This window comes from Hemitrygon akajei, chromosome 2, assembly GCF_048418815.1.
Source record: "Hemitrygon akajei chromosome 2, sHemAka1.3, whole genome shotgun sequence".
Classification (NCBI taxonomy): Eukaryota; Metazoa; Chordata; class Chondrichthyes; order Myliobatiformes; family Dasyatidae; genus Hemitrygon; species Hemitrygon akajei.
In genome coordinates, this window is record NC_133125.1 from 166,899,548 (window position 1) to 166,923,201 (window position 23,654).

Sequence of the window (23,654 nt, forward strand, 5' to 3'; positions counted from 1 at the left end):
AGGGCATTATTATTAACGTTCTTTCCTAAGAAAGCATCCTGCAGAAGCAGATCAAGGCCGTCTTTTTCCAGCTAACATTTATGGGAGATCCATAGCTGTAGAAATTTCTCTGGGGCCCACCTTAAACACTGAGTTATCTTCAACCACTGACAAACCACTACAGAGAACGACAGGTATTAAGGTGTCACCTCTTTATGTATAAAGCAATACCAAAACCTACAACGTAGACAGCCACGACTTTTGGTGTCAAAAGTTGGAAAATGACATGAACTGGAACTAAGTTGGGCTCTGTAGATTCCGCAGATCGAAAAATCGAGTAAACTCTCGTTTGCCATAAAAATCAACATAAAACTGCAGATGCTGGAGGTCTAGAGTAATACAGAAAAACACAAAGTCTGCTTCTCCTCCACTGGTCTTCATATTACTTTCTACATCTTCAAATAACTATATTTCTGCCTGTTTCGGTAGTCCATCTCTAAAAATGCTTCCCATTTTCTCTTTCTCTGGTTGGGAAGGTTTGACCAATCTCGTCTGCTGGACATATCTTCTTCGTCTACGTCTAATAAAGTGAGAATATTTTGTCTATATTATTTTGTCATGTCTTCACGCTCTAAGTATTCCCATTCGATAGGTTTCGTTTTATGTCAGAGAAATGTACACAATATACATCCTGAAATTATGTTTCTTCGCAAGAGGCCACCAAAACAGAAGAGTGCCCCAAGGAATGAATGACAGTTATATGTTAGTACCCCATTCAGTAATTGTCCTGAGCATTGTGTTTTCAGATGTTGCCCATGGTCACTCCCATTTGACCCTATCTGAAATTATCTTTTCCTCACCCTCCCTACATCTAGAATTGTTTTAATATTCTTTCTGGTTCTGACGAAGGGTATTGAACCCGTTTGCTTCGTATAAACGTGGCCTGACTCACAGACTACATCCAGCATTTCTCTTTCCATTTCCTCGCTTGGTTTGCAAGACCATGGGCTTTATATAACATTTGGGCTTTTAGACTATTTACAAAAGATGACGGAATCAAAACCAAGAGCACGAGTAACGAAGTTTATTTGTAGTGCAAGCCCAAAAGTGAAGCTCCCGGCATATACATATTAGGAAACGATCAGAAGAAGTAGGAAGATATTCTTTTCTACCAGAAGCAAAAAATAAAGCAACGAAAACCCTTAATAGGTCACGCAGCAACAGCGGAAAGACATACTATCTCTGATTCGGGTCTGCAATCCTTCATTACACACACACAAATCGCTGACTGTAGTTGTTTCCACGGATGTTGCCGGACCTCCAGGGCATTTCCAGCATTTTCTGTTCCGGTTTCAGATTTCCAGCATCTGCGGTTATTTTTTTATATATATATTTCAGTTTCATACTTGAAGACAGGCCACACGACATAAAGAGTCCGCTTCAAATCGAAAAAGAACCAGTACTATGTACTTAAACATCCATTTACCACGAATTCCTTTGTGAATTCGCTTTGTTACAAAAAATACAAATTGTAAATATATGGCATTTTTATCGACCAATTTATTCGATAACACTGAGTGGTTTACACAAGCTGCAACGACCCTACCGCACGGCACAGGCCGAAATCTACTGCATGTTCCTTCTTGCTGGTGGTGGACGCTTTCTCTTCGGCGCACCCTCTTTATTGTTACAGTGCAGATAGGCGTCTTCACGCTGTTAAACAAGAACATTCGTTGACACTAAGATAAATGGAACTGTTATCACCGTAATTTCATTTATAGAACGTTGTACAGTAAAACACAGTACAGGCTATTAGGCCCACTATCTTGCCCTACTCTAATAAGTATCTAATCCTTCCCTCCCACATAACCCTCTATCTTTCTATCATCCGTGCACCTATCTGAGATTCTCTTACAAAACCCTAGTGTATCTGCCTGTACCACTACCTCTCGAGGCGCGTTCCACACGCGCGCGCACTCGACCCTCTGTAAAAGTCGCACCCTTATATTTTATTCCAAATGCCTTGAAGATATTTCCCTTCGTGTGAGCCATTTCCACCCCTGGAAAAAAGTCTCTGGCTGTCAGCTTGCTCTATGCCTCTTATGATATTTTACACCTTTATCAAGTCACTTCTCATCCTCCTTCGCTCCTAGAAGAAAAGCCCTAGCTCACTCAGCCTATACTCATTACACATAGCTGATCCAATTTTCCTCTTAGTCACATTCTCCTGCCCTCTACCCATATCCCTTCATGCCCTGACCAATCAAGAATATATTAAGAATATAGTAACCTCTACTGTAACCATACATGAAGACTTGGCCTTTACAGCTGCTTATGGTAAAGAATTCTACAGATTCACCACTATCTAGCTAAGAAAATTCTTCCTCATCTCCGTTCTAAAAGGACGCCCCTCTGTTCTGAGGTTTTCTCCTCTGCTCTTAGTCTCTTCCATCATAGAAAACATCCCATCCGCATCTACTCTATCAAGGCCTTTCACCGTTCGATAGGTTTCAACGAGATCACCCCTCATTATTCTGAATTCTATGAATACAGGCCCAGAGCCATCGTCCATTTTACATATGACAAGCCATTCAATCCTGGAAACATTTTCATGGACAAAAAAATAAAATAAACCGTTGTTCCGCATCTGGAATAGTCAGCTGCAAACATGCTACTTGTGTAGATGGTCCAGGTGAATTGATTTCCTTATAATTATAGACCCACGCTGCATTAATCAGTTGGATACAGGTGGTCTTGGTGATAGAATAAGACAAAGTACTTAGACCCACCCTTGTTCGCCATGGTCATTATCGAACTCTTTATATCACATGTCATATCAGTCCAATCTTAATACTATCTTAGTCCTGTTTCCTTTTCTTTTGCAGATAGAATGGAATAATATGCAAAAAGCAGCAAATATTTCAGTCCCTGCCTTCATGTAGAAGAGAAATCACTAATTAAACAAATGAAATATATTTATTTATTCATAGTTCAATCCATCAACTGCGGTGCCCAGCAGTCTCCTCATTTGATCCGAGCCTAATCATGGGACGATTTGCAATGACCAATTAACCTTCTAATTGGTATGTCTTTGGATTGTGGGGTACCCAGAGGAAACTAACGCATTCACAGGGAGAACGTCAGACAGCGGAAGAATTGAACTTGGGTGTCTTGTACAGTAAAGCGTACAAGACACTACACCACCATGACGCCCATGATACAAAATGGCTGAGTCCAAGGCAGATCTCTGAGAAACTCTGATAATATTTGCCCCACTGTTAGCAACCAGAATCCCACAGCAACTGACTCGCCTCCTGTTCGCAAAGTCTTTCCATCATCTAAAAAGGAGGAGTGAGAACTCTGGTGGAATGCTCCCAATTTGGGTGGATGATTGCAGCTTTAAAAACACTCACTGAGCAGGATACCGTGCCAGACAAACGACTCATTCTGAAGAAGAATGCATTTTTATTCAAATTGCTTATAATCTGCAAGTTTGCTCAATCCTGGCAATCTAACCCTCCGAAGGCCCACTCTATTCAGTATTTAGACACATGAGATCTATAATATATTTGGTGGTTAACAAAAGAATAGAAAACAAAAACAAAGATGAGTTGGGTTGTGAAACGTTAATTGCTATAGATTGTGAAGTGCTTGGTTCCAGAAAACCTATCTCTACTTCGTTTGAGTATCTCATTGTCATGACCTTTTGGAGTGTCGTAAACGGCAGCCATGGTTGAAGTGTGAAATCTCAAATTTCCATAGCAAACTTAATGCATTTCCGCCGAACTGCTATCTAAACATGAGTAATTCTAACGTTTGAATTGTATGCAAATATGGAAGTTTCATTTCATTCAAGTTAAAGCAGAGAAATTGAGTTAGATGTAAAACAGAGTAGTGGTTTTCCATTCTCCGCGTTTCCTCAAGCTGTTAAAAAAGTGACAGATTTCGTCTGCCAGCATGGACACGCCAAAGTAAAAGCTAAACTGTTGAACATAAATGATAAGTGTTGACGGTGAAAATGTAAAGTTAATGGAGGCGCACTGGATGCACATTGGTTTTTCTCAATACCGCATCAAAATTACTTCTTTTTAGTTTCAGTTGAAAGGATTAAATCTTCTTTGCATCATCGGCATATTGTTCAACTGGCTTTACATATAAAACCATTTTCACTCCAACGCCTACACTGAAGAATTTCATTAATTAATCATATACTCAGTAGCATGAGAAATTAAAGGGCATCTGATCTGATTGCAAGTCCCTACAAAGGATTGCGGTGACCGCTGAGAGAATCGCTGGGGTCTCTCTTCCATCCTTTCGAGATGTTTACAGGAGTGTTGCGTACGCACAGCCCTCAGCATTGTCAATGATCCAACAATCTCTTTGAGCCCCTACTATAAGGCAGGAGGTACCGTAGCATTAAACAAGTTCTGCTAGGATAAGCTACAGCTTCCTCCCGCAGAACGTGAGGCTACGGAATTCCCTGCTACCACCCGGGTCTCGGCAAGTATGATGCGCCAATCGTGTTATACTGTTTACTTTTTAACTTGAGTCTAAATTCTCCTTATTATTTGTTACTTTATTAGTGGTAATATTACTTCATGTGTAGTGTGATTGGTGTATGTTCTGTGATGCCCGCATTAAGACCATAAGACATAAGAGCAGAATTAATCCATTCAGCCCATCAACTATGCACCGCCATTCCTTTGACGCCCTATCCGTTCAGGAAACGATAGATTTCCGCCTTAAATATGCCACGGACTTGCCCGACACCGCAGTCTCTGGCAGAGCATTCCACAGATTTACTACTCTCTGGCTAAAGAAATTCCTCCTTATCACTCTTCAAAAGGGTCGAGTCTTAATTTTGAGGCTGTGCCCGCTAGTTCTGGATACCCTCGCCATATGAAACATCCTCGCCACATCCAACCTACCTAGTCTTGTCAACATTCGGTAGGTTTCAATGAGATCTCCACACATTCGTCTGGATTCCAGTGAGTACAGGCCTAAAGCTGCCAACTGTTCTTCATATGTTCCCTTCTTTCCCGGAATCATCCTCCTGAACCTCCTCTGAACTTTCTCGAATGATAACACATGCTTTCTAAGCTATGGTGCCCAAAACTGTTGACAGTATTCTAAGTGCGACCTGACTAGTGTCTCGGAACGACTCAGCATTATCTCCACGCTTTTATCTTCTATTCCCCTTGAAATAAATGCCAACATTGTATTTGCCTTCTTTACCACAGACAGCTGTAAATTAACCTTCTGGGAGTCTTGCACGAGGACTCGTAAGTCCCTCTACATGTTTGATGTTTGAACCTTCTCCCCAGTTAGACAATAGTCTGCATTATTGATCAGTTTACCAAAATGTATTATCATACATTTCCTAACACTGTATTCCATCTGCCACTTTTTGCCCATTCTTCCAATATGAATTAAATTGAATTGATATTTAATTCCTTACATCCTTCACATACATGAGCAGTAAAAAAAATTACGTTACGTCTCTGTCTAAATGTGCATAAATTGTCTCTGGCAGCAAACCAGAAAAGGCCCATTGTATTTCCACTCGATGCCGCCTGCCTGTCAGCCATTCCACTCTCCATGCCAGTATTTTCCTGTAACGCCATAGTATTTTGTCTTCCTAAGCAGCCTCATGTTTGTCACCTTATCAAAAGTCTTCTGAAAATCCAAGTAAATGACATCCACTCCCTTTCCTTCGTTGCTTATTTGTTGCTTTCCTTCTTATTGCTTCCTCGAAGAACACTAACAGATTTGGCAGGCAATATTTCCCTTAACAGAAACCATTCTGACTTTCACTTGTTTTATCATTAGTTCCCAAATGCCTCGAAGCTTCCTCGTTGATAATAGACTCCAACATTTTCCCAACCACTGAGATTAGCCTAACTGGACGATAGTGCGTGGAATGGGCTGCCGGTAGCTCTGGTGGAGGCAGAAACTCTGTTTCTATGGTTTTCCAATTTGTTAAAAAGTTGGAAATTTATCATGTGACATTCGTTTCGCACATCCCACACTCCGAGATAAACAAAATGCATTACCTGATGATAGGCGTGATCGTTCATTTTTCTTCTGGGGGGTGCAACTGTTTGAAGACAAAATAAAAAGTGTGCGTTATTGTAATAACCAACACAAATATTTTAAATGATGCTTCAATTTTGTCGATTAGTATGCTTTGTATTTGAATCTCTAGACAATAAGCGAATCGGTTATATTACATTCGTTGCCAAGGAAATCCTTTTACTGATACATCAACGAGCTTTAAAATAAACTTCTAAATCTTCCCGATTTTTATGCCATGGGCCAATACCATTAAGCAATGGGCCTGTAGACCACATGTTGGGAAACCCTCTTCTAAATATATGAGAAGTTTACATTTATACAGCTGTTTCACAGACGAAAGACCTTCAGTGGGTATCCTACGTAAGTCGTGACGTAACCTGGTCGTTGAGCGTCGTTTCTTGATTTGATTACTTATACGTTACATGTATTGAATACACACAATCAGTGGCCACTTTTTTACAACTGCTCATGAATGCAAATAATTAATCAACAAATCATGTGGCAGCAACTCACTGCATAACAGAATGCAGAGGTGGTCAAGGTGTTCAGTTGTTCGTGCCAAACATCAGAATGGTGAAGAAATGTGATAAACATGACATTGACAGTGGAATCATTGTTTGTGCCAGACGGAGTTATTTGAGTATCTCAGAAATTGCTGATAACCTGGGATTTTCAAGTCAAACAAGTTATCATCTGATACTTTGGAGAAATAAACCACAAGTTCAATGTGTGTGACTATATGTTTTAACCAGTAATAGTTTTCTTTTTAATCTGTTGAGGATAAAATGAATTGACATTTTGTCCATCTCTATGCAAGAGAAATAGGGATAGGTAACACATTTGTCCATGTCTGCATGTCTGGTGCTTATTGATATTACCCTTCTCTACACATGATCCAACAAAATAATATGGCCACATCTAACTAAATTGGGCGCGCCAGATTAAGATTGTAGGCAGCTCAACGAGAAGGGCATGGTCTGATTGGGAACTTTTCAACAAATATTTTGTGGTTATCTGATAGTGCAAGTGGTAATTGTAGCCATCAACACGGCTCAAAAGAATGCATAAATACTAAGGAGGAGTTGTTGCCATGATTACGTACAGTTGAATTCGAATTACCAGAGTTGGTCACATGGAAGAATTGATTAATGAATTTGGATGCCATGAAGTCTATGAATTTGGCTTATAAAATAGGACAAATTCATAGCGACGGAAACATTAATAGAGTGATGTTTTATAAAAGAAAGAGGAAGATCAGACGATACTTTGACTATGAATTCTGATATATTGGAGATATTTCATTAGTTACATATGGCTGCCTCGGCTGTTCCAACCTTAGGCATTAAGAGTGCATCAGCAATGATGGAGGATATCTTTTAAAAAAAACAGGGGATCATGTGATTTGAAGAGATGTTGAAATTCGTTCGATAGACTTTCTCGAGCCTACAACTCATTCAAACAGATCATTGTGTTAGTGGAGTTGAATGAATGTAATGTGCTGAAAGAGGTCACATTGAAGACCTGTGTAAAGAAGGAGCTCGAGAAATGTTTGTTTATTACTTAATTATTATTACTTATTTCTTTTTCTATTTTACAACTTGTCACCCTTTGTGTGCAGTTCTTCATTGGTTCTATTGTATTTCTTTGTTCGACTGCGAAAGCCTGCAAGAACATGAATCCCACTGTAGTAGTTGGTGACGTATAAGGACTTTGATTTTAAAAATTACTTTGAACTTGAACTTTGCCTCCATGAGCATGATCTGCAATTTGCACATTATTGTGTTCGCCACATGTTAAGTGACCAAAATGTAAATGCACACATCCTATGTTCTAATTGAAGTATAGTCCATAACAATAAAATTTTTTTGAATTAAGGCCAGATACATTTAGCGGTTCCTACTGACTGCGAGGGCCAAAAGAAATAACAAGACAGTATACGTAAAATTTTAACAAGGAAAACAAGAATATTTCACGGCAAGGCTGTAAACGAAAGTGCAGCAGTATCTACTAAATGTGTGAGAACATAGAACATAGAATAGAACAGCACAGTACAGGCCATTCAGCCCACAATGTTGTGGCGACCCTTAAACCCTGCCTCCCATATACCCCCCACCCACCTTAAATTCCTCCATATACCTGTCTAGTAGTCTCTTAAATTTCACTAGTGTATCTGCCTGCACCACTGACTCAGGCAGTGCATTCCATTCACCAACCACTCTCTGAGTAAAAAACCTTCCTCTAATGTCCCCCTTGAACTTCCCACCCCTTACCTTAAATCCATGTCCTCTTATACTGAGCAGTGGTGTCCTGGGGAAGAGGCGCTGGCTGTCCACTCTGTCTATTCCTCTTAATATCTTGTACACCTCTATCATGTCTCCTCTCATCCTCCTTCTCTCCAAAGAGTAAAGCCCAAGCTCCCTTAATCTCTGATCATAATGCATACTCTCTAAACCAGGCAGCATCCTGGTAAATCTCCTCTGTAACCTTTCCAAGGTCTCCATATCCTCCCTATAGTGAGGCGACCAGAACTGGACACAGTACTCCAAATGTGGCCTAACTAGAGTTTTATACAGCTGCATCATTACATCGCGTCTCTTAAACTCTATCCCTCAACTTATGAAAACTAACACCCCATCAGCTTTCTTAACTACCCTATCTACCTGTGAGGCAACTTTCAGGGATCTGAGGACATGTACCCACAGATCCCTCTGCTTCTCCACACTACCAAGTATCCTGCCATTTACTTTGTACACTGCCTTGGAGTTTGTCCTTCCAAAGTGTACCACCTCACACTTCTTCGGGTTGAACTCCATCTGCCACTTCTCAGCCCACTTCTGCATCCTATCAATGTCTCTCTGCAATCTTAGACAATCCTCTACACATTCCACAACACCTTTGTGTCGTCTGCAAACTTGCCAACCCACCCTTCTACCCCCACATTCAGGTCGTTTATAAAAATCACGTAAAGTAGAGGTCCCAGAACCGATCCTTGTGGGACACCACTAGTCACAACCCTCCAGTCCGAATATACTCCCTCCACCACGACCCACTGCCTTCTGCAGGCAAGCCAATTCTGAATCCACTTGGCCAAACTTCCCTGCATCCCATGCCTTCTGACTTTCTGAATAAACCTACCGTGTGGAACCTTGTCAAATGCCTTACTAAAATCCATGTAGATCACATCCACTGCACTACCCTCATCTATATGCCTGGTCACCTCCTCAAAGAACTGTAACTGGTTTCTTAGACACGATCTGCCCTTCACAAAGCCATGCTGACTGTCCCTGATCAGACCATGATTCTCTAAATGCCCATAGGTCCTATCTCTAAGAATCTTTTACAACAGCTTTCCCACCACAGACGTAAGGCTCGCTGGTCTATTATTACCCTGACTATCCCTAATACCTCGTTTGAACAAGGGGACAACATTCGCCTCCCTCCGGTCCTCCGGTACCATTCCTGTGGACAACGAGGACATAAAGATCCTAGCGAGAGGCTCAGAAATCTCTTCCCTCGCCTCGTGGAGCAGCCTGGGGAATATTCCGTCAGGCCCCGGGGACTTATCCATCCTAACGTATTTTAACAACTCCAACACCTGGTGGGAGGAGCGTCACCTATTATACTGTCTAGGTAGCCTCCAACCTGCTGGCATATCTCCTTCCAATATTTTTTCTTCTTTCTGTTCTCTTTCTTTTTCTCTCTTCTTCCATTCCCCACTCTTCTCTTCAGCTGCCTGTCACCTCCACCGCTGTCCCTTTCTTTCTTCCGTTATTCAGTTCCATCTCTTGTCAGATTCCTTCATCTCCTACCCTTCATCTTTTCCACCACCTGGCTTCACCAGTCACCTTCTAGCTTGTCTTCCCTTCACCCTATCTTTTTATTCTAGTGTTTTCACCTTCCTTCCTAGTCCTGATGAAGGGTCTAGTTCCGAACGTCGATTGTTTATTCCTCTCGGCCTGACCTGCCGAGTTCCTTCATCATTTTGTTTTTATTGCTCTGGATTTCCCGCAGTTCTAGCGCTTATAATTAGATCATTAAAACTTTTAGCAAAATACCAGTTTATGACACTTCTGTACTTAAATCTCTCTCTCTCTCTCTCTCTCTCTCCTCTCTCTCTCTCTCTCTCTCTCTCTCTCTCTCTCTCTCTCTCTCTCTCTCTCTCCCTCCCTCCCTCTCTCTCTCCCCTCCCTCCCTCCCTCTCTCTCTCTCTCTCTCTCTCTCTCTCTCTCTCTCTCTCTCTCTCCCTCTCCTCTCTCTCTCTCTCTCTCTCTCTCTCTCTCTCTCTCACACACACACACACACACACACACATACAAATACAGTAGTATAGCAGTTAGCATAACGCTGCTACACCTCAGGACATCGAGTTCGGAGTTCAATCCCAGCGTCACCTGTAAACAGTACATAGACCATAAAACCATAACACATAGGAGCATAATTAGGCTATTCAGCCCTATCAAGTCTGCTTCGCCATTCAAGCATGGCTGATGCCGGATCCCACTCACCTGCCTTCTCGCTATCTGCTTTGATGCCCTGACAGATCAGGAAACTATCAATTTCTGTTTTAAGTAAACTCCCCGCTTCCACCGCAGTCTGTGGCAGAGCATTCCACAGATTCACTGCTCTCTGACTAAAAAGGAATCTTCCTTACCACTGTTCTACAATGTCGCCTCAATTTTGAGGCTGTGCCCTCTAGTTTTGGATACCACCACCATAGGAAATGTCCTCTCCACATCTACCCTATGAAGTCCTTGCAACATTCAGTTGATTTCAATCAGATCCATTCGCATTCTTCTATATTCCAGTGAGTACAGGCCCAGAGCAGCCAAACGCTCCACATATGTTAACCCCTTCATTCCAGGAATCATTGTCGTGAACCTCCTCTGGACTCTCTCCCAATGACTCCAAATCGTTTCCAATATATGGCACACAAAACTGTCGGCAATAATCCAAGAGAGCCCTGACGAGTGTCTTATAAATGATCAGCATTATCTCCTTGCTTTTATATACCATTCCCCTTGAAATAAATGGTAACACTGCACTTGCCTTCGTTACCATAGAGTCAAGCTGTAAATTAACCTTCCGGGAGTCTTGCACGAGGTCTCCTAAGTCCTCTGCTGCTCTGATGTTTGAAAACTTCTCCCAATTAAACTATTACCAAAACGCATTATTATACATTTCCTAACATCCGACACGTTTTGCCCATTCTTCCAATTTGTCCAAGTTCTTCTGCAATCGCATTGCTTCCTCAGCACTAGCTACCCCTCCACCTATCTTCGTATCATCCACAGACTGCCGCAAAGCCATCAATTCCATTATTTAAATCTTTAACAAACAATGTGAAAAGTAGCGGTCCCAAAACTGACCCATGAGGAACACCACTAGTCACTGGCAGCCAGCTAGAAAAGGGTCCCTTTATTCCCCTTTATTCCCACTCGCTGCTTCCTGTTTGTCAGCCATGCCAGTATCTTTCCTGTAATGCCATGTGACTTTATCTTGTTAAGCAGCCTCAAGTGGGGGCCTAGCAAATGCCCTTTTGAAAATCCAAGAAAATGACACCCATTAACTATCCTTTGTCCACCCTGCTTGCTACTTCCTCGAAGAGCTCTATCAGATACGCCAGGGAAGATTTCACTTCACAGAAACCATGAGACTCTGAACGTCCTCCGTGTGGAATCCGTGGATTTGCCCTGGTTGCTCCGGATTCTTCACAAAATCCAAAGATGTGCCAAGTAGGTCAATTGGTCATTGTAAGTTGTTCCATGAATAAATTAGAGTTAAACCAGGGTTGTCAGGGTTGCTGAAGGGCCAGCAGGGCCTGTTCTATTCATTATTGCTCAATACATTAAAATAAACATACAGACACACACACGTTGCCGACGCACAAACAGCTCCTAGTCTTTGTAGTACCCAAGAAGAGTTTGAATGACTTACTTGGCTCTTTTGCAGAATCAAAGGACGTGCATTCTCTGTGGGAAATAAACGGAACACGATTACTAATTGCTAATATGTGTTTCGGGAAATATTTTTGAACAAAGCTTAAACATCAGCAAAGTAAATAATGTGAAAGTTGCTGACCAGCTTACCTGACCAGTAAGGCGTAAGCTGTAAATAAGAGAATTGCAAAATCAATCATAATTCCTAATAAAATAATAACAAACAATTGTCGCTAAAAAACCAAGCATTATTTGAATGTGCTTTTGTCTCTGCTGTATGTTGTGTGATAACGATAACCGACTTGTTACTACTCTAAATCTCGCCATGAACTTACACCGCTTGCATGAATAAGTATAATAAATTTTCAAATTTTGAACGTACCTTTATTTCGTCTAGCAAGGACTGCGATCACTACAAGCAGTAACAGAGTAATTAGGAATGCTACACCACCTGCGATTCCAAGCCACTGCCATTCAAGATGAATACCTTTTGAATGCATTGCGGTTTTGCAATTCTCTATAGAGAGAAAAACAAGCGAAAACACCGTGTTATACAGTACCTTTATAAAGTATTCACCCTACTCCCGTAAGTTTTCATGCTTTATCGTTTTACAAAATTGAGTCACAGTGGGTCTAATTTGTTGTTTTTTACACTGATCAAGAAGAAATACCCTTTTGTATCAAGGTGAAAATCGATCTCTACAAAGTGATCTAAATTGCATATATAAAACGCAAGATAACTCATTGCACAAGTGCTTACCCATTTCAACTTAGTATTTAGTAGATGCATATTTGGCAGCAATTACAGCTTTAATTTTGTGTGCTTAGGTCTCCATCAGACTTGCACATCTGGACACTGCATGTTTTACCCTTTTGTCTTTACAAAACTGCTCAAGCTCTGTCAGATTGCACGGGAATCGTGAGCGAACAGCCTTTTTCAAGTCCAGCCACAAATTCTCAATTGGATTGAAATCTGGACTCTGACTTGGCCACTCCAGGACAAGATTTTTTTTTTTGCTTTAAAGCCATTCCTGTGTAGCTTTGGTTTTATGGTTAGGCTTATTGTCTTACTAGAAAACAGATCTTCTTCCAAGTCGCAGTTCTCTTCTGGATTGCATCAGGCTTTCTACCAGGATTTCACTGGATTTTGTACATTCATTTCACCCTCTACCTTCACAATCCTGCTGTAGTGAAGCATCCCCACGGCATGATGTAGCCATCACCATGTTTCACAGTAGGGAGGCTATGTTTTCGATTATGTGCCGTGTTTGGCTTTGCCAAACATAATGTTTCGTCTGATAGTCAAACAGTTTCAATTTTGGTTTCATGAAATCATAGAACCTTCTTTCAGCTGACTTCAGAGTCTCCCACGTGCCTTCTGGCAAAACTCTGGCCAAGATTTCATGTGAGGTTTTTGTTCAACAGTGGCTTTCTCTTTGCCCCTCTTTCTTAAAGCTGCGACTGGTGACGGGCAACGGTTGTTGTATGCACAGTCTCTCTCATCTCAGACACTGAAGTTTGTAACTCCTCCAGAGTTGTCACGGGTCTCTTGGTGACCTCCTTCACTAGTCCCCTTCAGCTGTGCCATATTTTTTCCATATCTTGATGATTGAGTTAACTGTACTCCAAAGGATAGTCAGTGACTTGGAAATGTTATTGTATTCATCTACTGACTTGTGTTTTTCAATAATCTTTTCGCGAAGTTGCTGTACTGTTCTTTTGTCTTTATGGTGTAGTTTTTGCCAGGATACTGACTCACCAACAGTTGAACCTTCAAGATATAGGTGTATTTTTACATCAACCAATTGAAACACCTTGACTGTACACAGGTCTCCAAAAGTGGATCTCCATTTAACTAATTATGCCACTTCTAAAACCAATTGGCTGCACCAGTGATGATTTGGTGTGCCATATTAAAGGGCGTGAAAACATATGCAATCAATTATTTTGTGTTTTTATAAATGTGATTGATTTTAAATACTTTGTATGTAGAGGTATATTTTCAGTTGGACACCAAAGTGTCTTTTTTTTTGTTGATCAGTGTCAAAAAAGCCAAATTAATTCCACAAAGATTCAATGTTGTAAAAGAATAAACATGAAAACTTCCAAGGGGGTGTGTTACGTATCCCGTAACTGGGTTTCTGACCAGCAGAGAAAGAAGAATCCGTTGGAGTCTGGTGGTACCAAACTAAAGGTGTTTATTAGTAAACTACACAATACAATATCGAAAATGCAAATATACATATAAAACAAGTTAGCAGTAAGAAACCTAAAAGTGTAGGAATAATAATAATCAACAATAAACAAGCTCTATCGATGTCTAGGGGTAAATGAATTGTCATAAGAAAGTACAGAGTTCAGTTCATAAATGCTGAAGTAGTTATGGTTGTCGTATTGAAATTGGTGGAGAGAGAGAGAGAGAGCGAGCGAGATGTAACAGCAACCGCTGCGGCAGGCAAACCTTTTTTGTGGCTTTCTTAATCCGTCGTCTCGTTGTGGGCATTCAGTCATGACCCCTCTGGTCTTCAGCTGGACCGTTCTTCTGTGGTGGACTCGTCATTCTGGCATGAGTGGACATACACACAAGTCCCCACCGGCCCTGCTGTGACACTGTGAGTTTTACTGACCGATCTCCTGGTTCTGTCTTCGAAGCCCCCACCTTTCTGTGGGTTCCCAACACTCAATCAGTGTCCACTGGTGTGTCTGAAGGGTGTCTCTCCAGACCTGTCTTTTTATCCCCACTCACGGGGTCTCAGCTATCCATCAACTCTGAATGACCGTGTCCATCAAATCAGGCCACTCCTGCTATCTCCTGAGGAATGTTAACGAGCAAAGTACAGTCCTTGTAGTAGAAAGCAAATAATCCAGGAAGAGTCATAATACAGTTAATCAACAGTCTCTCTTCCCCTCTTATCTGTAGCAGATGTTCTTGCCTGGGCTTTATCTCTCTCTCATGAGCAGCATAGCAACAGCAATAGTTCATAGATCTCAGGAGGGGGGTTGGGAATGGTTAACTCTGCACCCCATTGTCCATCGGGTCTGTTCATCACTCATAACAGGAGTGAATATTTTTTATAGGCACTGTATTCCGTGCCGCGGATTGAACAGCAAATAAAAAAGCAGGAAACTGAAATTTATTCAGAATAAGACCATGGTTGGGTCCATTTCTGAGGAAAAGAGAGAGGGTGGGTGGCGGAGACAAACAGACCAAAGAAAAACAGATTGGTGGAAAAGGAGAAGAAAATTTCCATCGGAGTTACAGCGTCATCGATTATTTGCACTGAAAAACAACCGGCCATTCGGCCTAACTTGCCAATGCAAACAGTGATGTTTATCTACGCCAATCCAGTTTCCTTGCATTGGGCCCGAATGCTTCTGTGCCAGAGGTACTTAACCAGGAGTCTACGGACCCCTCCAGGGGATTCGTGGAATTGGATGGGAAAGACATTACATCTTTACTAACTCTAACTGCAATTTAGCATTTCCTTCTACTATTTAATGCGTTAATAAAGAAGCACAAATATATCACATATTTGTTTTCTTCATAGTTTGATCATTGTATTTCAATATACTTGGTTTCTTTTGTTATCATGTGTAATTTATATTATATATTTAAATCATTACTCTGAGAAGGGGTCCAGGGGCTTCATTGGACTACCAAGGTGTCGATGCCATAAAAAAGGATAAAAGCTCCTCTTCTATGCGCACATACCAGTGTTACCACAATGTTATCAAAAGACTATACAAACTATGATATCAACACGTATATGAGAGTGCTATAATATTAGATTTCCTTACTGTTCACGGTGACCAAGGTTCCGTCGCCTTTCTCTTTCTCTTGGCCCAACACAGCAATTTCACAGTCATACCTTCCTGAGTCGAATACTGTAACATTCTTAATCCAGATTGAAGCATCATTCATGGTTTGAAAAGATAATTGATTAGGTACTACAGTTCTATCTTTGTATCTCTGGGATTTTAAATGCATGGGGCAGTCATCCTTATGCCAGGTATAAGTTGCTACCCCTTTCAGTTTAAAAGTGCAATTCAATATCAGAGTGTCGCCTTCGAATAAGTGAATTGTTGCTGGGGTTTGGAATACAAGACCATTTTTAGCCTCGGTACCTGGCCAAACATAAAAATACACAAACAAAACATTAGTATTCCGAAGTTTCCAGTAAAACATTCAAACAAGTCAACTTCTTCCAGTGAGCGTTATTCCTACTGTAACATACTCAGAAAAGGCGCTTTAACATAGAACTGCGCATGTGTATTTTTTTAATGGAAAATATTTTCCAGGACTTAGAAATAATGTGTTAATTTCATTGACATCTACGGGGATGGACCGTGAACACAAAGTCAAAACGTGTTAAATTTCGGCCCGATTCTTTGGCAGCAAATTGGTATGGGGAGAGAGAGATAGATAGATAGATAGATAGATAGATAGATAGATAGATAGATAGATAGATAGATAGATAGATAGATAGATAGATAGATAGATAGATAGATAGATGGATGGATGGGTGGAAGAGTGATGGCCTGGTTGCTATTTTCAAAAATGGTTATAAATAGGATGTATCAGATTAAAAAAATCATTGTATTCACTGTAGCATTTCTGTTTATACCCATGTCCCACGCGTTCCTTAGTATTGTTTTATTTATAGATTAATAAGATTGAGGTATGACACTTTTTCATTGTGAACTGGATAGGCGTTCAAGCACTTTACAGATTATAATGTGCAAACAATAATAACAGCCCGAAAAACTAAATTAAACTACAAAAAATATTATTTTGGTCATTTGTATGTCAATAATATTTTAATCTCTCGAAAGAAAAGCTGAAAGAACAAACAACCAGAGTGGATACTCTTCTAAATTTAGGAAATTAAGCTTTAAAAGCGTTTTCAGTCAATGATAATGACTATATTAAACCATTTTGTAAGTATATTAATAAAAAATTGTGATAACCCTGGGACAACTCCATGGTTATCAGCTCGTGTGCAATTCCATGTTGCTTATAATTATCATTTTCAGTCGTATGATTGTGAACATTGCTATATTATCCTATAGCACCCAATAAACGTTACAGTAAAAAAATTCTATCTGCATTACAGAAAGGCTGCATGTAGTTCCATGGCTGATAGACAATAGAATCATTCATGTTAGCCATTTTTTGAACAATTGGTTGGCAAAAGTTTCATAAATGATTTCTGAATGATCATTGCAAAACATATTTTGGCTTCTTGGAACTGCATTCAAAATGGGCATTTCATTATTCCAAGGTCAAGAAGAAGAGCCGAGTACTTATTACTGAGTGGTGTATGAAAATCTGCTAGCCATGTACTTTGTAAACGGAGCATTATAATAATTAAAGCCACAGATTTATACAACACGGTCACAAGCTTATCGACGCATCCCTACAATGCCAACAAATTTGCCAACATAAACTCCCTGGGTTTGGCCCATATCATTCTAAATCTTGACAATTCAGATAGGTTTTCAAATGAGGTTTCAACATTGTAATTGTATCCGCCTCCACCACTTCGTCTGGCGGCTGGTTCCCTACAGCCCCCGCACCCTGCGTGAAAAGCCCCTCATTTTCTCTGTAAATATTTCCGCTCTTACATTGAACCTATGCCTTTTAGTTTCTAATTCCGCCACCCTGGGAAAAAGACAGTGAACATTCCATGTATTATACCTCTAATTTCTTAGAGCTCTGTAAGATCATCTCTTCGCCTCCTACGCTCCAGTGAAGGGAAAACCCTGCCTATCCCAACTATCCTGGCAAGCCCACCGGTTTCGGTGCCATCCTTGTTCATCTGTTCCGCATCCTTCCTTCTGCTACGAATCAAAAATGTGCAGAACACTCCAGCCGGGGTCTCACCAACGGCTTGTGCAGTTGTGACGTGAAATACCTACTCCTGTACTCTGACTGATGAAAGAAAGTGTATCAAACATGTTATTCGCCAGTATATTTATCTGTCTCGCCACTTTCAGGGAACTAATCCTTGTAGCTCTTGGCCGTCTGTTCCACAGCGCTCTCTATGCTCCTCACATTTACTGTGTAAATCTTGCCTTAATTTAACTTACCATACTCATCAAAATTGTATTATAAATCGAAAAATAAAATCTTTCTGTTACTTCTGATTAGCTTTGGTCTGCCATGGAGGGGCCATTGCACAGGATCGGAATTAGCTTCAGAAATTTGCAAACTAAGCCAACTTTATCCTAGGCACCAGCCTCCCTAGCATCGAGGAGATTTTCTAAAGCCGAAGTCTCAAAAACGGGATCTCCATCATTAGGAACCCTGTCACTCACAACATACCCTCTTCTCAGTACTGCCATCAAGGAGGAGGTATTGGCACACAATCAACATTTTGGTAGCAGTTCCTCCCCCCTTCCCCCGCCATCAGTTTGTCCGAACTTTCCGTGAATCCATGAATACTGCTCACTAATTTTTGGTCTCGTTCTGCACCATTTGCCACTTTGTAAATCTCGCAGGAGCAAAGGGTGTTTGTAATGACGAGGGTGGAGAGTCGCAGGAAGGTTGTGGGACTGATGGCTGGCAATCAGTGCCAAGGACGGGATTGACGCGGGTGCAGAAAGACCCACTAGGAAAGGTCATGTACTTCCAAACAATTGGTTTATTGATCATTACAGAATATCTCTCTGGTGTTCACTGCTTCCTCTTCCTTCCCCTTTTCCCAACAATGAGTCCCATCTACCTCTCACTTCACAATAGTATCAGTTCACAATATCAGTATCAGGTAGCATCAGTCACATGGTATGATTTTTTTATGTAGCAACAGTACAGTGCAATAGATAAAATTACTACAGTATTGTGCTAAGGTCTTGCGCTGCCTAGCTATATATTTCTGACTAAAACCTTTGCTCAATACGTTATATATACAGTGCATTATTTTATTGTAATTTATAATTTATTCTATGTATAAAACAACGCCAAACAACTAATTTCATGACATGTACCAGTGATATTAAATTTGATTCTGATTACTTAAGAAATTAGAAAGGCAGAAACGAGGACCTACAGATCTATTCACATACAGTTAGTAGTCGCTAAATGCAAAAATCATAATAAGGAGGGTGCTTAGCAAATGACAGTAGGATTTGGCAGAGGCAATACAGATTTATGAACCAGAATTCATACTGGTCAACATTGCTAGAGCTATTCAAACGGCAACCAGCAGCACAGATAAAGAGATACCGTGGATTATATGCAATTAGAATTTCGGGGGAGGAGGTTCAGGGATATAAGCAATATGACGCGACGTGGAAGGTGCAATATGTTTTATTTATTTAATTGTATTTAGAGATAAGCTCTTCCTATCGAACAAGCCTCTGGCGCTCTCTTACATCCATATGACCAATTAACCTGCTAGCCAATACATCTTTCCATATAATATTGGGAAATATATGATAATGCATTTTGGTAAAAGGAGCAATAGAGCGGACTAATATCTAAATGGGAGAAGATTCAAACATCAGAGAAGCACACAGACTTAGGAGTCCTTTCGTATGCTGGCCTTTATAAATCAGAGCATTAAGTATAAGAGTTGGGATGTAATGTTAAAATTGTACAAGGCATAGGTAAGGCCGAATCTGGAGAATTGTGTACAGTTCTGGTCCCCGAATTATAGGAAAAAATGTCAACAAAATAGAGAGAGTACAGAGAAGATGTACTAGAATGTTACCTGGTTTCAGCACCTAAGTTACCGGGAAAGGTTGAACAAGGTAGGTCTTTATTCTTTGGAGCGTAGATGGTTGAGAGGGACTTGATAGAGGTATTTAAAATTATGAGGGGGATAGATAGAGTTGACGTGGATAAGCTTTTTCCATTGAGAGTGGGGGAGATTCAAACAAGAGGACTGGAGAGAGAAGCTCGTTCCACACAGCTACCACTTTCTGAGTAAAGAAACACGAGGGGGAATTTCTTTACTCAGAAAGTGGTAGCTGTGTGGAACGAGCTTCCAGTAGAAGTGGTAGAGGCAGGTTCGGTATTGTCATTTAAAGTAAAATTGGATATGTATATGGACAGGAAAAGAATGGAGGGTAATGGGTTGAGTGCGGGTCAATGGGACTAGGTGAGAGTAAGCGTTCGGCATGGACTAGAAGGGCCGAGATGGCCTGTTTCCGTGCTGTAATTGTTATATGGTTATAAGACTCCCAAAAGGTTAGTTTACAGGTTGAGTCTGTGATAAAGAAGGTAAATGCAGTGTTGACATTCCTTTCAAGGGGTATAGAATATAAAAACAAAGAGATAATGCTGAGCCTTTATAAGACACTTGTCATGGCGCACTTGGAGTACACATGTTAACAGCTCAGGGTACCATATCTCAGACAGGATGTTCTGTCATTGGAAAGAGTCCAGAGGAGATTCAGGAGGATTATTCCGGGAATGAACGGGTTAACATATGAGGAGTGTTTGGTAGCTTTTGGAACTGTACTCAATGGAATTTAGAAGAATGCGGGACGGCGGAGGGGTTGGTCTCATTGAAGCCTGCCGAATGTTGAAAGAACAAGATAGCGTGAATGTGGAGAGGATGCTTCCTATGGTGGGGGGGGGGGGTATCCAGAACAAGATGGCACGGCCTCAAAATTGAGGGGCGACCTTTTAGAACAGAGATAAGGAGGATGTTTAACTATAGTGTAGTAAACCTGTGGAATGCTCTGTCACAGACTGTGGCGCACGTCAAGTCCTTTGGTATATTTAAGGTGGAAGGTGATCGTTTCCTGATCGGTCAGGGCATCAAGCATATGGCGGGAAGGTGTGTGTATGGGGTTGAGTGGGATCCGTGATCAGCCATTATGGAATGACGAATCAGACTCGGTGGGCTGAATGGCCTAATTCTGCTCCTATGTCTTATTCGCTTTTGCTCTTGTGCTCTTTGAAATGTGAAGAGAGCCGGAGCCTTCGGAGAAAACGCTGGCAGCCACGGGGAGAAATGCCAACTCTCCCCGTGACTTGACTTGACTTGACTTGACTTTACAGATAGCAGAGGAAATGAACCCAGCTCGATGCGTTGCGTTGCGCAAACCTACCGCCCATGAAATTCAAGATCACCACTGTGGAGGTTACGGGGATTGAACACGGGACCTCATACATGAAATGTATGAATTCTTCTACTAAGCTAAGTCCGCGCCTCCACAGTGCTGGATAAAGAGAAATCAAAATAGTATACAGGATTGTTATGTACTTAAATCAAGACAGCGTACTGCGCAGTGGCGCTGCTTCAGTGAGCGGAATCAGCAATGACCTTATGTGCTGAATGTATGGACTTTACACCTTCTTTGTGTGATCCTTGTTTGTTTCTCTTGAGTGCTCAGTTTCCTCCTACATTCCAAAAATATGTTGGTAGATTAATTTTCAACTGAGGATCGCCTCTAGTGTACCTCGGTGCTAGGGGGATCGAGAAGATAGATGGATGGACACAAGAGGTACTGACTGTAGATGCTGGAAATTGGGGGATGTGTAAGAGAGAATAGGCTAAGTGAAGTAAGTGGGGGAACGACACCGACGAGATTGCTCCGAGGTCCAATGAGCCACAACGAGATAAGGAAATAAAATGAGTTATGGAAAGGTGTTGATTTTATCTATCTTTGGTATGAGGTAATGAAAAGTTGCAAGTAAATCTCAACAAGACAAAAGACCTCCAATACAAAAAGTTTTGAGAGTAAGAGGAAAAATTACGTTATTGCGATTACACATGGTCCAGATAAGAGCACATTTCGTACGTGACGTACAAGCCTGCTATCTCTACCTAAGGAATGTTATAGTGGCGCCACTCGCCAAGCAACGAGTATTCAGGTGATCCTTGAAAATCAAATAAAACTACATAAATTAAAAAAGCATAGAAATGCTGTGAGAAATCGGCTAGTCAAGCAGTAGCTGTGGAAAGAGACACCAGTTAACCTTAACGCTTCCTCAGATCGATTTCGGGGATGGTTTGAGGGGATTTGTCGTTTGTCTGAGGATCAAACGAGCTAAGAAGTACTTTATGCACTTCAGTTTATAACTAAAAGAGGTAATACCATTTAAACATTCAATATTCTCAATGAGCTGGATAGGGGTGATACGTTCCTTGGATCGTGAAGTTATGGGTATGGTTACTAGAATTTTTTTTCATCGCGGGGTGGAGGGCGGTTAATTTTTGTAACTTTCTCGCCGGGAGGACAGTAGAAGCTCCGTCACCGACTTTGTTCATAATATTCGGGGATTCGAATTATCCTAGCTACTTGCTCTCCATATTGTACTGCCCAGGCTTGCGTATCTAGCCAGCCGGGGTGTTACATCCATGTCGACCCTGAACGACAAAAGCCTCAGTCGGTCCGCGGAATCAAATGATACTGGTCTGTTACAAGGAAGCGGAGCTAAGGAGAATTGAGAACTGTAGTCTCACGGAACAGAACAGCAAACTGAATGTTCCACTCCTGTTTCTGTTTTTGTGTTGCTTTACTTGGCGACAGACATGAAGTCTTCTACTATGGTGAGATATTGTAGGGTGTTACCAGAACGATCCAAGCAAGTTCTCCTCAAACAAGTGACTTTTCCATTTTACAAACACACAAAGATCAATTGTGCTTTTGTGTGTGTGCGAGCGCCTGCGCGTTTCTGTGTGTATACGTGAGTGTGTGTGTGTGACAAAGAAAGTGGAAGATGAAGAAAAAGATGATAGCCTATGTGCTAATGTGTATGAGAGAGAGACATTGTGAAACAAAGCGTCTGTTAGTATGTGCCCGTGTGCGAGAGGGAGAGAAAGATAATGCATGTGCAAGAGAGATATTGGATGAGCGATATTGTATGTATATGTGTGTGAGCTCGGGGAGCGTGAACGAGATTTTGTGTGCGTGACAGTATGTGTACATGTGTGTGTGAGATTCTGTTTGAACGTGTGCGTCTATGCATGAAAGGGAGATAGTTTGTTTGTGTGTGTGTGTTTTAGTGAGAAAGGGAAAAAGTTGAGGGGAATTCCATACCGGGAAGAAGTCAGCTTAACTAAGCTGGTAAACCTCCTCTATCTGAAGCTGTTAAACTCTGGGTAAGTTACTTCCCTCCTGGGCAGCTACTGAATTACCAGACTAATGTTAGCGGCATAGGCACGGAAAAGCGCTTTTCGACCCACAGAGTCCGCGATGACCACCCAACACACATTTCCAAAAATCTTATATTATTCACCCCAAAGAAAGCGGAAGAACCCGCGCGGTCGCGGCGAGAGGGTGCAAACTCTGCATAGACTGCACCAGCTTGAACTCGGATCACTGGAGCCACCAAGCAGCAGCTAAATCAAGCTGTATTCGGCAAAGGCATGTTTACAATTATTTTCTGCACTATTACGGAAAAAATAAACGGGACATGGCCGAGGAGTTGATTTTCACGCTTTAGTCATTAGAGATTCGTAATAAAATTAAAATAACTTCTCAACCAAATTTGCCAATGCCATTTATTTGCTTTTCTCCCTTCATTGTAATAATATAATAAATTAAGCCATTTTCCCTGGTATTAAATAAACATGAAATTGTTTATATAAACAATATTCGGTGCGCCACAATTTAAGCAATCCAGCTTAACTCACCCGGCAAAATCTCTGAAATCAGGAGGAAGAAGATGGCTGTTGCCCAGCGATAGAGCGTCATTGTAGTTGACTG

At 41.2% G+C, this 23,654-nt stretch overlaps 1 protein-coding gene across 3 annotated transcripts in view; it reads right to left on the reverse strand.

Annotated features, from left to right (window-relative positions):
- Positions 1–1,048: 1,048 nt before the first annotated feature.
- Positions 1,049–23,654, reverse strand: part of LOC140718262 (uncharacterized) — a 31,007-nt gene continuing 8,401 nt past the window's right edge. For all 3 annotated transcript variants that reach the window (XM_073031789.1, XM_073031772.1, XM_073031781.1), the window contains exons 2-8: positions 23,582–23,651; positions 15,789–16,115; positions 12,373–12,507; positions 12,141–12,159; positions 11,989–12,023; positions 6,033–6,076; positions 1,049–1,692 (exon numbers count right to left, since the gene is read on the reverse strand). In XM_073031789.1, the coding sequence (XP_072887890.1) occupies positions 1,606–1,692; positions 6,033–6,076; positions 11,989–12,023; positions 12,141–12,159; positions 12,373–12,507; positions 15,789–16,115; positions 23,582–23,642 (708 nt within the window). In that variant the 5' untranslated portion in view covers positions 23,643–23,651 and the 3' untranslated portion in view covers positions 1,049–1,605. The remainder of the gene's footprint in view (positions 1,693–6,032; positions 6,077–11,988; positions 12,024–12,140; positions 12,160–12,372; positions 12,508–15,788; positions 16,116–23,581; positions 23,652–23,654) is intronic.